Source organism: Mustela putorius, unplaced genomic scaffold (assembly GCF_011764305.1).
Source record: "Mustela putorius furo isolate JIRA1106 unplaced genomic scaffold, ASM1176430v1.1 tig00003834_pilon_pilon_pilon, whole genome shotgun sequence".
Lineage (NCBI taxonomy): Eukaryota > Metazoa > Chordata > Mammalia > Carnivora > Mustelidae > Mustela > Mustela putorius.
The window spans coordinates 105,188,557-105,203,513 of NW_025421987.1; the positions used below are offsets into that span (position 1 = coordinate 105,188,557).

A 14,957-nucleotide genomic window follows, 5' to 3' on the forward strand; every position below is an offset into this window, starting at 1 on the left:
TTTTATTTTTTCTGTTCCCTTATTTGGAATTTTAAAACATACTCTCCCATTTGTTTGACCTTGTGTTTCACATTGTAGTACAATTTTCATTAACTATTAATCTTTAGAATTAAAAACCCATATTTCTGTTCTAAATAGTTATCTCAGTTGGACATATTGTGCATATAGTTAAATAAGTAACATTTTGTCATTATTTTTGGTGTATTTAGAATCTGAGACTGAGCATATTTTACTCCCCATTTTGATGAAATTTTCATGAGGAAATAGTCTCTGTTTTTCCCCAGGGTCAAAATTAGATAGGATTCCCTTTGTTCTACCATTTTTTTGTTTCGTATTATGAAGACCATTCTACTCTCAAAGAGTCTATTTTTAAAATCTGTAAATTATTTTTTAATGAATTTTTTTTAAGATTTTACTTATTTATTTGACAAAGAGAAAGAGATCACAAATATGCAGAGAGAGAAAGGGGAAGTAGGCTTCCCGCTGAGCAGAGAGCTCCATGCAGGGCTCCATCCCAGAACCCTGAGATCATGACCTGAGCCAAAGGGAGAGTCTTAACCCACTGAGCCACCAAGGCACCCCTATAGTTAAATTTTTTTAGACATTTGATTTAAAAATGTATGCCAGTACTTTACAGTGTTAATTTTAAATTTCTGTTAGATGGCAATTTGCAAGATAAGTAATGTTGATTTAACTTTTTTATTTTTTGCTGTTTTCTCATCTATATAATTTTCTATGTTATAAATTAATATTGACTGTCACTCACTATTAAGGTGGAAATACTAATTTGAACAAAGGGGGATTAAGAATACAAAAATTGTATTATTAGCGTGGTAATTGACTTTAATTCTTTCTAAAGCGGATTCTGAGAAAATTAGAAAATGTGGTTAAGGTTATCATGTGACAGTAAGGTGGCCTCAGTATGCCAGTAAGCCAGTTTTCATCATAGTTAATTATAGGTCACTCTCAGACTCTTAAGGGAGTAAATATTTCTTTATACATTATTGTTTAACATTATCATGTTTACATATGGTTGACTTTATATTGATATATAATTCATTGTTGATAAATATTTCTAACCAAGTCAGAACCTCTGGACTTTCTTAGTCTGAGGAAAGATACGGTATATGAAATTGTTTTGTTCTCCAGCCATAGACTGAAAATCATTTTACTTCAGTAAATTGGCATCTTTTCTTTGGCTCTCAGTTGCTAAAACCGTAAAATAAAGTGGTTCTAAAAAATGGATTCTGTGCCAAACTGTCCAGATCATATCCCTTACTTGCCTTTTATTAGTTGTGTAATTTGGACAAATCCTTAATTTACCTGGCCTCATTTTATGTACATGCAAAGGGAGGAAGATCATGATAGCTATCTCATGAAGAGAGCATGGACTAGTATCTGACATTTAGTAAGCTGCTCCTATTACTCTGTAATGACAAGAAGAACTAATAGTTTTGGCATTGTTTCACTTCATTCATGTTTTTACTCAGAATTTATTGAGCACCTACTCTATTTTAGTAATAAAAGACGTTACAACTGGGGAAATAAGAAACAAATTAGGTATTTCAAAAACTACTATTAAGAAAACTAATAGCATGTGTTTTCATTTTACTTATTTTTTAGCTCATAGATCCCACATTCTATTTATTAAATTCAATTAAGTATTTTGTAACTCTTGAATAGACAGAATATTTTTGGTTTCTGTGGTTAGGGCTTGAAAAATTTAGGTCAATCGGGCATCATCAAAAAATGGACTGTAAAGTGTAGATAATCTCTTCTTCATTTTTTTTTGTTTCTTTTTTAAAAATTCTTCTAAAGTCTTTCTCATTGCTTTATACTATTACTGTTGCTTTTTTTTTGTTTTTCTCTATCACTTTTGTTTTTCGTACTTCTCTAGAGAAGTTTTCTTCTCTACTTGCAGTTTTCCAGGATTTGTATAGAGTAGACTTTAGGGTTCTCATGGGATTAATGCTCAATAATTACCAGATTCAGGAATGCCATCTATAACTTTACCTATAAAATGCAATTATGTAAATTTTTAAATATTTATTTCCAATATGTAAATGTAGGTATCTATAGAAATTTGTTAAGTTTTCTTGTTCAAAGAACCTTTTTTTTTCTTTTTTTAGATCTATCTCTTTCTTTATCAAGTATGAAAATTAGCTTTCTTTTGGGGGCCTGCTTTTATAAAGAAATCATGATTTTAAAATCACTCTACAAACATTGCATATCTTTTATTCATTAGCTTTTGAGCTTAGACAAATAACTTCTGCGCCTCACTTTTTTCCTCTGTATACTATTAATCCTGTATACTATTAATACTAATAGTCCTGACACATAGGAATATAAAGCTTCAGTGAGTTCATGTTAAATGCTTAACATTTACAAATCACTTAGTAATTGTCTGATATTCTAACTAAAATAGAATGACAAAGCTTACTTTGCTTAGTTCTAAAGAAGGCAGAGAAATTGAGAAAACTTTTTGTATGCTTTTCACTAACATATCCATATTGTACATTAAACATTTTCTGTGCATATAAAATTACTATACTGATTATTATAGAGTATTGAGAAAAGGAGAAAAGTACAAAAATAAAAATTAACCATAATTATACTACCTCATCATTGTGCCCAGAACATGTTTGTTATTTCTTTTAAGTTTTTTTCTCATATGCATATTCATGAGGATTTTTTAAATTTTAAAACAAATAATAGTATCAATTTTGTAGCGTGCATTTTTTGTGCTTTTGATTATTTATAATCATGTCTGATATGGCAGGTTCATTTTCTACAATCAAGATGTCCTTTAAATTATTTAACTTTTCTACCATCATTTAGATCCCTTGTCTTTTTTTGGAGTCCCTGTCATCTTTTGCTTTCTTTCTTAATTTATTCTCTCCTTTTTAGTTAGCCTATTCTTTGATAAGGGGTTTGGGGGAAGTATGTATTTGTGATTTTACATGCCTGAAAAGTAATTACATCCTTATGCTTAAATTTCTTCAAAGAAAGAAAGTTTAGTTTCCAGTGTTTTCTCCTGAGAAGTCCAATGCTGTTTCAACTTCGGATTCTGATCCTGTTTCTTGTCTTTGGATGCTTTAAAATTTTTTCTTTTCTTGGTGTTTTGAAATATCATGGTGATATACCCTGATGTGTATATGTATTTTTTTCCCATTCATTATGCTTGGCACTCTTTGTTGAATATCCATTGCTTGGTTGTTAGTCTCTTGAGGTTGGTCTTTTTTTAAACATTGTTTCATGGATTTAATGTCTTCTCTTATCTCTTTGATAATGTTAATTATTACTCTGAAGTTTTTTTTCAGCTCCCTACTCTTCTGATCCCTGCTCTTATCCTTCTCTTTCATGCTGGAAACCTACCTCAAATATTTGTTTCTTGGTTCTCTACTCTTGCTGAGTGAGACACTGAAAAGGCAATTATCAGAGAAGGGAGGACGTGGGACGCAGGGAGGTAGAGAGAGAGGGGAGAATGTGTTGTGTTTGACAGGATGAGGCAGTGGGTCTGTGTCTTCTTTGGTGAGCTTCGCTGTAAGACAGTCCTGTCATCGGCTATAGTTCCTTTAGTAACTATAATTTTCATTGTAAAAACCATAGTTTTCATTGTAAAAACTATAGTTTTCATTATAGACCCTAAACCATCAGTATTCATAGTTATTTTCCCCAGGGAAGTTTACCTTCTTTAAAGAAAGATCTTTCAATCTGCTTAAGTTTAGTTGCTCTTTACCATTCGGGAATTGGGCAGGGTGAAACAGCATCCAGCGCAGTCTGTACTTCACATGTATCCCTCTCCTGTATCTGATAATTCCAAGTTTCTGGCTCATTTTATTGAGAGAGTAAACTTTCTGGGCTTCCAAGATTGGTGTGTGGTGGAAAAATTCCTTGACTGCCTAAGTAGGAGTAGAGGCTTAAGGTTTTAATTATTTATTGTACAAACATGGAAATAATACTCTTTTGAGACCTTACCTCCCTCCATCTTCTGTGGAACCTATTATTTGTAATTCCTGAACACTTCTGGGTTCTGCAGAGCAAAATCATTTTTTAATTTTTCTTTTAGATACACATAATTGTAATTCCTTTTTTGACAATTTGGTTTGATTTGTACACTCTGCTCATCCTTCTGCTTCCCATGTACATATATTAATATATTATGGTTTGGGTTTACAAGTATTTTTCTTAATTTATTGAAGATGAAAATTTTTTCTTTGTTATTTTGGTTGGGTTTTTAAGAGATAGAGGAATTGGTTAAATCTCTGTCATTTTTGGGTACTGGCTGGCTCAGTCAGTAGAGCATGTAACTCTTGATCTCGGGGTTTGAACTCAAGCCGCATATTGGGCACAGAGTTTACTTAAATATAAAATTAAAAATTTTTAAAAACCCTTGATCATTTGGAAAGTGGATGTCTATTACAATCCTTTGTATTTGTGAAAATAAGTTTTTTAAAACTAAATGAATTAAATCACCCCTCTTTTAAAAACATAGTTTGTCCCATTATCAAACATATTTCTATGTAGTACAGTGATGGTTTTCAAAAGTATACTAACTATCTTAAATATCAATGAAGTGTTTTAGTTTTCACTTTTATATTTAGGAACACATAAATATAAATTGTTGGATATTGATTAAAAGAGTCTACAATCTTAATTTCAACCATTATATTTGCCAGTAACCACTTCTTCTTGTTTCAGTGTTTTTCTTTTATGTTCCCAATTCCAGTATAGTTTTTCTTCTGTTGGAACTTTAAATCCTTTGATATATATTTTTAGTGTTCTTCACACCCTTCATATCTTTACTTCCTGCACTTTCCTAGCTTAAATCCTTTCATCCTGATTTATTATAATCATGTCCTTCTTCATACCCTCCTTGCTTCTTTTTTCCCTCCATCATACCTCCTTGGAAAACCCTGTCCTCCCCATACTGCTCCATACCTGCACCAGAGCATCTGAAAGTGACTGAAGAAAAACACATAATCATATTGGCTATACTAGATTTTTCTCATAAGTGGGACTTTAATGTTGCCTAGCAGCCCTGTTATTCTACTACATAGATATTCCTACTTTGTTACAAAATTATTTCATACCTTCTTCTCAAACTTGTAACACCTCCTGTTCTCTTTTTTTCACACTTAGCTGATTGTTTTTGCTTCCTTAATAGAGACAACAGAGAATTCTTCAAGGCTTAAACCTACTTATCCAGGTGTAGCTGTACCCCTATACTCTACTTTTTCTATTACAGTTACCTCTAAGGTTGGTCCTTACTCTTGTCTAATAGATCTGACCCCTGGTCTCCACCTCAAGAACGTTGCTCTTCGGATTGTTTACTGACTTTAGTTTCCCCACTTAATATGAGATAATTCTTATCATTATACTAATATACTCTGTTAGCTCTTATCTTTAGAAACATTCTCTCTTGATTAAGGCTCTCCAGAGACACAGAACCAATAGAATATACTTACTTCCTGATATACACACACATATACATACCCAGATATGTCTATCTTGTATATATGTATATACCAAGATATATTTGAGGAGAGGGAGTTTTATTTCAAGGAGTTGGCTCACACAATTGTGGGAGCTGGCAAATTTGAAATCTGTAGGGTAGAACAGCAGGCTAGAAATAGGCTGGAGTTGTACAGTCCTGAGGCAGAAATTGCTTCTCCAGGAAACTTCAGTATTTTGTTCTTAAAGTAGTCAAGTAACTAGATGAAACCCACCACATTGAGGCTAATTTCTTCTGCTTAAAACCAACTGACTGTAGATGGTAACCATGTCTACAAAATACCTTCATGTTAATGCCTGGATTAGCATTTGATTAAATAACTGGATACTGTAGCCCAGCCAGGTTGACATATAAGATTGACGATTACAACCCCCCTTGTTTCCTCGTGCCCTTCTAGCTACATTCCCTACATTTTCTTTATGATAAATCTCAACTGTTTCTATTCACTCTCTTACTCTCCTCCTATTCTGTTTTAAACCCATTCCAATCAGTTTTCTATTTCTGCTCTTGATTTGTCCACAATTACCTTCTTACTGTCCAAATCACAGGGAATCTCCCAGATGTCATCTTTTCTCTTTCAGTAGACATAGATACTTCTTCCTTCTTGAATCACTATCTTCACTTGTTTCTGGAATACACAGTCACAGTGCTTCTTAGAAAGCTAAACTGTAAATATTGAACTATCTCAAAACTCAATCTTTAGACCCTTTAATCTTTTCTGTCTTTATTCACTCCTTAGTGTGTAAAGTAAAAACCAATTCCATAGTTTTATTATTTTTATCAAAAAATAATGATAGTGGAAGAGGTAATATAGTCATATGATTTAAAATTCAAAATAAAAAACTCTGTGGTAAAATGTCATTCTTCCACCCATGGCTCTCAGCCATCAAATTCTCTTCCTTGAAGACAACCAGTTGCCAGTCTCATATATTTTTTCTGAAGATTATGAATATAATAGCACATAACATACTCAGTGAGAGGCATTATGGTGTAGTGCCTAAGAACTTGGACTATGGAGCACGACTGCCTGTAATCATATTCTGTCTCTGCCAGTTACTGGCTATGTAACTGGCAAGTCTCATAGCTAATCTGGGGCTCAGTTTTCTTCTGTGTACAAAAGGAACATTTAAAATACACTTGACAGAGTTGTGAGATATATGATAAGTATGTGTAAAGAGCTTAGAAGAGTGACTGATACATAAAAATAAATAGCACATTCCTTCTTTTTGCATAAATGATAGCATAATATACAAACTGACGGGCATCTTGCTTTTTTTTTAATCAACAAATATCTTGGTGGGCTTTTCTTTTCAGCACAAAAATTATGCCTCGTTTTTTCTAATGGCTGAATAGTTATTCATTGGATGGATGTACTGTCTAGTTTTTAGGCTCTAAAGAACAATGTCTTTGGTGATGGCTTCCAGATGTATAGCTATTGGATATTTCCACTTAGATACCTAATAAGCACAAAGCTTTTTAGTTATCCTTGCCTTTTCTTTTTATCTTATTTACTACATTATAATCTATCATGGTTTTTTTTTTTTTTTTTTTAAGCTCTACCTTCAGAATCTCTCTACCTATTGCAGGCACTTTATTCTCAGCCTGCATTGCTGTAGTGAGCTGCTCAAATCCAACAACTTGAGAATCATCATTGTAAACTTGTGGCAAAATAATTTTCAGCTTTCAGTGTTCTTCCATGTGGTTGCCTTTCTTCCACTTTTACTCTTCTGTAAACTGTTCACACAGCAGTTTTAAATCTAAATCAGACTGTTTGCCATTCACATCGTATTTTCCAGTGGGTCTTTCCTCATTTAAATTTAATTCCTGAGTTCTAACTAGATCCTAGTAGAACTTTTATAACCTGGCCTCTTGATTTCTTCCTTACCCTTACTTCCTGTTTCTGTGTTTCAGCCACACTAAATCCCTTGCTCTCTTATGAGTACTCTCCTTATAACATTTTATCTCATAACCTCTGTACCTTTTACTCCCTCTACCTGGAGCACTGTTCTGTCATATGATCACATGCTCATTCCCTCACTTAATCTCATATGTGAGCTCTGCAAAGTCACAGTCACAGGCTGCCTGACTACACTTTTTACTCTCTAACGTTTTAATCATATTTTTTATTATTTTATCATATTTTAAATATGATTTTAAAAATCATATTTTATGATTTTTTAAAAAATATTTTTAAAAAATTATACTGTATTTTTCCTTATAGATTTTTCATTAACTTTTTTCATTTGTATATTCTGTAATTGTTTGCTGTCGCTCCATCCTAGAATATAATTATGAGGGTCGGTACTCTCTGGTCTCATTCACTCTTGTACTTCTAATATGTAGAACAGTGCCAAATACATATTGGATTGATAAATAACTGTAGAAGCACTAAATAACTGTTTATTGAACTCTCTGTGGTAAAAGGCTAGTTTTTTAATTACCAGTCTGTCACAACCTAATAGTTTTGTGAAATGCAATAAACTGAAGTATATGTTTCTCAGTATCATTTTAATATTAAAGTCAATAGACATGAGATCACTGTCAGATTGTTATAAAAGTTTCTAAAAGCTTACTTTCATGTTTGTACTGATAATAAGCTGTTAACTGACTGTTCGTTGTCTGCACCCATTTGTGGACCATATTATGGGTAGTACAACACTAAAACAAGTTTGCCATTCTGTAGTTGGCATTTAAAATTTGAAGCCTAAAGGAAGTATTTTTCTCTTTGGTAAACAAGGAGAAGCTGCTTCAAAGACAGTGGCACAGAATCCAGGCAGAATTCTTGTAGGATTATTAATTTTTAAAATAGTTCCTTTAGTAATATCAGAAGAATTAAATTGGTGCTCCCTCTATGCTGGAGGGAGCCTTTTTCAATGGACTCAGACATCACAATTCCGATGTTATGTCTGTGTCATTAAATTAGAAGTCTCAGGGCGCCTGGGTGGCTCAGGCATTAAGCATCTGCCTTTGGCTCAGGTCATGATCCCAGGGTTCTAGGATCAAGCCCCACGTCAGGTTCCCTGCTCAGCAGGAAGCCTACTTCTCCTTCTCCTACTCTACCTGCTTATGTTCCCTCTCTGGCTGTCTTTCTCTCTCTCTGTCTACATACATACATACATACATACATACATACATTAAAAAATAAATAAGTAAATCTGTCTTTAACAATTTTTTTAGAATTCTCTTTTTGATAATTTTAATTGCTAAAATGTTGGTATGTGAAATGAAAATTCAGCAAAGTTTAAGTTTTTGCAGAGAATAAGCAGTGCTCTCTCCTATCTAATACTTCTGTGAAAATTTATGGATAATTTGCTTTTCTGTTCTAGTATGTTGATTTTTTATGTTTATACATCTAGGATGGGAAGAGGTTAATTACAATGGCCATTGAAGTTTGGGATTTGGGTTCACGAGGAGATATATAGCTAAAAGCAAAAGTCTCTTTGTTTAAAAAAAGATTTCATTTATTTGGGAGAGAGAAAGAGTGCCCATGCATGTGAAAGTTGGGAGGAGGGGCAGAGGGAGAAGGAGAAGCAGACTGCCAGCTGAGTAGAGAGTCCAATGCAGGGTTTGATCGCAGGACCCCAAGATCATGACCTTAGCCAAAGGCATAAGCTGAGCCACCCAGGCTCCCCAAAAGCAAAGGTCTTTAAATTGAATAAAACCTGTGTCTTGGCTTCCACTAGTGAATTCCGACCAGCTTGGTATTAATCTTAATGCTTTCTGACTCCTTAACTTCCAAGTCATTTTGTTTTGGGGATCTAGAAGTATGTACTGAATTAAGCTCCATTGGGTATGATTTTGTATGCTCAGGGCAAACTCTGTTACACTATTATCCTAACTTGAGTAAGGTGAATGCCGTATATCCCTCCTATCTTTGAGCTATTCTCCTTTTTTATATAGATTAATTTAAAAAGTACTTTTAACTTTCATAGTAGCATCAAATATCCTATTGACAATGTATAAAACGTTGTAGAATCATTAGCCTTTATTTTGAAAGACTGTTTCTTAGTTTACTATATTGAGACACTGTATATTAGGAAAAAAAATTTTTATTAAGTGTATTTTAAGTGGACACTAACTTAAATACATTTGTTTACATCTTGTTTTACATTTTAAGGCAGTAATCACTATTAAAATGGAGTTGGCAAATTCAAATATTTTCAGGTTGGCAAATTTTAAGTGTGCATAGATGATAGATAGAGATAGTATTCTGTATATTTATGTGTGTAATTAAAGGGAAATAGTGAAGTTTTAAGAGAAATGCATGTTCATATATAGTTATGGATATGTTTGCAGATAAGTAGATCAGTATTCCAAAACACTGATCATTTCATTTATTCTTAATGTACATTCATTCATATTTGCAGATAAATAACCTAGAAGAAAAAAAAGGGAAGTTACTTTAGTTGCACAAACTCTTATTCCTTTACCGATATTTTCTACACTATCACCATTTCAATAATGAAAATAAATATGAATAGAGAAAAGTTTAAGGTTTGTGTCATACCTGTTTCTCAGATGACTTGAAATAGAAGTTTGAAAATAGTTAAAGATTTGCAAATATAAGTGAACATTTAAAAGTACATTGACACTGTGGGAAAAATAGGTCAACCAGAAGTTCACAGTGTACATTTTTAATTAATGAGTTTGGTAGGATCTGTATTTCAGAGTTTGGAGGTTATGCCATCCACTGAGGTGAGGAACAGTAGGCAGAGAGCCGTCTTTCTGGGTAAAGATCATGAATTGATTGTAAACATCGAAGGTATCTTTGAAGTGTCTGAGTTAAAGGTATTAAAGAAGCAATTGTATATACACAGAATTTGTGGTCAGAATAGAGTTCTAATAGGCTTGCTTAGTATGTCCTCACTAAAGTAAGCATATTTGAGGGTGGAGAAGAGGGGTTGTTTTTTTTTATTTGACAGAGAGAAATTACAAGTAGATGGAGAGGCAGGCAGAGAGAGAGGGAAGCAGGCTCCCTGCTGAGAAGAGACCCCCAATGCGGGACTCGATCCCAGGACCCCGAGATCATGACCTGAGCCGAAGGCAGCGGCTTAACCCACTGAGCCACCCAGGCACCCGAGGGGTTGTTAAATCTTTCTTGCTGATAGTTAGTTTGAGGCTGTTTTTAAGTGGGAAATGCCAATGAGCCAAGCTATGGAGACACTGAGGCAAAGAAAATTATCTTGCAGCCTAAGATGATGACTTTATTTCTATAAAGTAAGTTTCTTTTTTTTATTGTGACTGAGTTGTAAACATAGAAACTGACTAGTTTCTTTCTTTCATCCGTTTCCATTATAAATTTGTAATCTTACGGATGAAGGTCTGATTAACGGGTGAATACCATAATATTCCTTTATTTCATAGCCATGAAGCTCATGACTGCATTGGTGAATGTTGCCTTAAACCTCAGTATTCATCAGGATAATACACAAAGACAATATGAAGCTGAGAGAAATAAAATGATTGGGAAGAGAGCCAACGAAAGGTTGGAGTTACTTCTTCAGAAACGCAAAGAGGTAAGTTTCATGTTTTGTATTCTCTATAAAAAGGTGTATGTGTATTTTTAATCTTATTTATATAAATTAGATTATGTAATCTCATACTTTTCAAATTAACCTGGAAGGTTCAGCCAGTGATTATCTGAGTGCTGTCTGAGTGCTTTCTCCCATGACTTTCAGGTGTGTCTGTCTCTATATTTATTCTTTCTTTAAAGACACCAATCATACTGGATTTGGAGCCCACCTTACTCCAGAATGACCCCATCTTAACTAATTATATCTGGAGAAGAAAATCCTAAAACAGTCCTCCTTTCGAAAGAAGATAGTCTGGGGGTTAGGTAACTGAGGATATCAGGGTATGAGTTCAGGAAACTTAATAAATACTAAGGTCAGAGCTGGGGATCAGCGAAGCTGCATTCCCAAAAGAAAGCCAAAGACTATTTATTAGTTAATAAATAAGGCATTCCTATGAATAAGGTTGGTTCCAGGTTTATACTGAAATTTCCATATGTATGCTGAAAGTGTTTCAAACTGGCTTTTTAGTAGGTAACAATTTTATTTGCCCATTAGGAAATAAAATTTTAAATCTAGAGTATTAGTCTGTATTTTAACTTGAAAAAAGAATAATACCATATTGCTGCATATAAATTATCAATGAATAATGGGTTATAATAGACATTAGGAAACAGCAAACCTATGCCTAAATTATTGCCCATACTGTATGAGGGTGTTAAGATTGCTATCACAGATACCACAAACTGAGTGGCTTACAGAACAGAAATTTATCGTCTCACAGTTTTGCAAGCTAGAAGTTGAAGATAACTCCAGTTTCTCCATGACTTTATGTGTGTTTGTCTCTAAATTTATCCTTTCTTTAAAGATACCAATCATCTTGGATTGGAGGCCCACCCTACTCTAGAATGACACCATCTGAACTAATTACTTTTGCCACAATCCTATTTTCAAGTAAGGTTTGAGGTGTACTAGGGCATCAGGACTTCCATTATATGGATTTCTAAGGAACACAGTTAAAATTATACATACCACACTTGAAATATTGTGAAAGTAAATTTTGGAATTGTGCATCAGTAAGTACTACTAACCAAACTGTATGCCTCTTATGAATTAATTTTTTATGTAACAAATACAGCAAAAGTAATTTTTAAAACTTACAGTATGATACAGTAATTTGATGGTTTAATATGTAAGTATTCCCAATCTTATTTCCATAAACCTAAAATAAAGCATACAGCAAAAGAGTAAGTCAGAAAGTATTTTGTTCTCACATTCCTATATGTAATAAAAGCAAATATTTCCTTTTTTTTTTTTTTTAAAGATTTGTTTATTTATTTGACAGAGAGAGAAAGAGCACAAGTAGGCAGAGCAGCAGGGAGAGGGAGAAGCAAGCTCTCCACTGAACAGGGAGCCCGATACAGGACTGGATCCCAGGACCCTGGGATCATGACCTGAGCCGAGGGCAGCCACTTAACCAACTGAGACACTGAGGCGCGCCTAAAAGCAAATACTTCACTGAATATTGCCACAGAACAAAGTATAATAAGAAATACCACTTGGGATATAATTTTGTATCAGTGCTATTATTCCTGTTGAGCAATGAATAAGCTCAAGCTTTAATTCTAATCAGTAATATTGCCTGAATTTTTTATCATTGCTGAACTGTTTAATTGTGTTGCTGCATTCCATCACTAATGGCAAAGATCCTTCCTATCTTTTGCTTGCCATCTATATTGGGAACTTGGCCTACTCTTAGTTATGGACTAAACATTTGGAGAGTACTCTTTGGATACTTCAGATAGAAGAGTAAGTTTCTTTTACAGTGGCAAATATCATAATTAAGGCTGACCTATTACCAAGAGAGGCAAAACAAGCCAGGGACCTGACTTTGTTGGAAGAGGTATAGAAATTGAAGCTTTTTCCCAAAGCAGGTCATATTTTGGGGATTGGAATCTGGCCACAGTTAGCCACACCACTCCTTGTTAGTCATTGCGTGTATATGTAAAGAGAGACAAAGAGGTTCTAAAGTCGGTATAACAGCTGTTGAAGTAATACAAGAGTACTTGTAATTTCTGATTATCTGTTGAATAATAAGTTAGAAAAAGCATTGATAATTACCAAGAATGAGAAGAACCAGTAATTAAAAATAACTGAAACTGTACATTTCAGATAAAATCAGGATTTAATTTTTTTCTTTTCATTTCAGCTACAGGAAAACCAGGATGAAATTGAAAATATGATGAACTCTATTTTTAAGGGTATATTTGTTCATAGATACCGGTAAGGAATTTTATAAATCACTCTAGATTTTTCACTTAAATAATTGATTGCTTCTTTGTAGTACTAGGTAATTATAAAAATATGAAACTCCCTAATTACTTGCTTTGTTTTCCAGTAAATAGTTTTGTCTATAAAGGCTAAATAAATATCATACTGTTGTTGCGAAGGAAATTGTATCACTACCACACTTGCAAATTCAGAACATATACAGAGGCATTCAATGTACTTACATTTGTACTAATGGAATAGTAATTAATATGATATTATAAAGTTAATATGGCCTTAGGAAAATGTAATTGTCTTGGTATTTGAAAAAAAAATTAATACCCTACTTCATGCCTGTGATACTCATCTTGTTCTGTGGTCAGATTAACCCAACAGTCTTTTAAAAATAGCTCTGTGACAGAAAAGGGCACCTCTGTAAATAATCAAGAGCTCTTCTGTACCTTCAGCTATACAGATGAAAATAGAAACAAAGCATTTACAAAGTATTCTTGTCATATTCCAGGACAAACAAGTTTAGTATATCTTCCTCTGAATTTTAAGATTACTGATACATTATTGGGCGCCTGGGTGGCTCAGTGGGTTAAGCCACTGCCTTCGGCTCAGGTCATGATCTCAAGGTCCTAGGATCGAGTCCCGCATCGGGCTCTCTGCTCAGCAGGGAGCCTGCTTCCCTCTCTCTCTCTCTCTCTCTGCCTGCCTCTCCATCTACTTGTGATTTCTCTCTGTCAAATAAATAAAAAATAAAATCTTTAAAAAAAAAAAAAAGATTACTGATACATTATTGAACAGCGTATTTCACAATGAATGAATCATATACATATACTCATTACTTTCTGTTAATTAGGCACGATAGGATATGATATGTTTAGGTAGATAGACACAGATAATAAATAGAAGAACTATTTTTAGACACATTTGAGATTTTAACTGGCCAGTTAATTTGAAGTTAGTTAAAACAAGGAAATCTATTTTTTAAAAAAGAAAAAATGTAATTTTGATATTTTAACTTAAACATTTTGTTTTAATTCAAAACATAAAAAGATGTTTTGATCTTGGTATTGATTCAAAGAAGAATAAAACATTAACTCAAAAAGATATATGCACCCCTGTGTTCTTTGCAACATTATTTATTTCAGCCAAGATATACAAACAACTAATAGATGGAGGAGTGGATAAAGAAATTGTATATGTGCTTGTATATATACAATGGAATATTATTCAGCCATTAAAAAATAATGAGATCTTGGGCGCCTGGGTGGCTCGGTTGAGCGACTGCCTTCGGCTCAGGTCATGATCCCGGACTTCCAGAGTCAGGTTCCGCATCGGGCTCCCAGCTCCTTGGGGAGTCTGCTTCTCCCTCCGACCTTCTCCTCTCTCGTGCTCTCTCTCACTCATTCTCTCAAATAAATAAATAAAATCTTAAAAAAAAAATGAGATCTTGCCATTTGCAACAATATGGATGGACCTTAAGAGCATTATGCTAAGTAAAATAAGTCAGGCAGAAAAAGATAAATATTGTGATATATATGGACTCTTGAAACAATAAAGCAAGATCATAGATACAGAGAACAGATTGGTGCTTGCCCGAGTCAGGATGGGTGGGAGAAATGGGTGAAGAGGATCAAAAAGCAAGAAGGAAAAAA

General features: G+C 33.8%; 1 protein-coding gene across 3 annotated transcripts in view; it reads left to right on the forward strand.

Annotated features, from left to right (window-relative positions):
• The window catches only part of STAG1 (stromal antigen 1), a 428,247-nt gene that overhangs the window by 263,256 nt on the left and 150,034 nt on the right, over positions 1 to 14,957 (forward strand). For all 3 annotated transcript variants that reach the window (XM_013061415.2, XM_004762454.3, XM_045088872.1), the window contains 2 exons: positions 10,880 to 11,031; positions 13,235 to 13,308. In XM_013061415.2, coding sequence (XP_012916869.1) covers positions 10,880 to 11,031; positions 13,235 to 13,308 — 226 coding nt within the window. The remainder of the gene's footprint in view (positions 1 to 10,879; positions 11,032 to 13,234; positions 13,309 to 14,957) is intronic.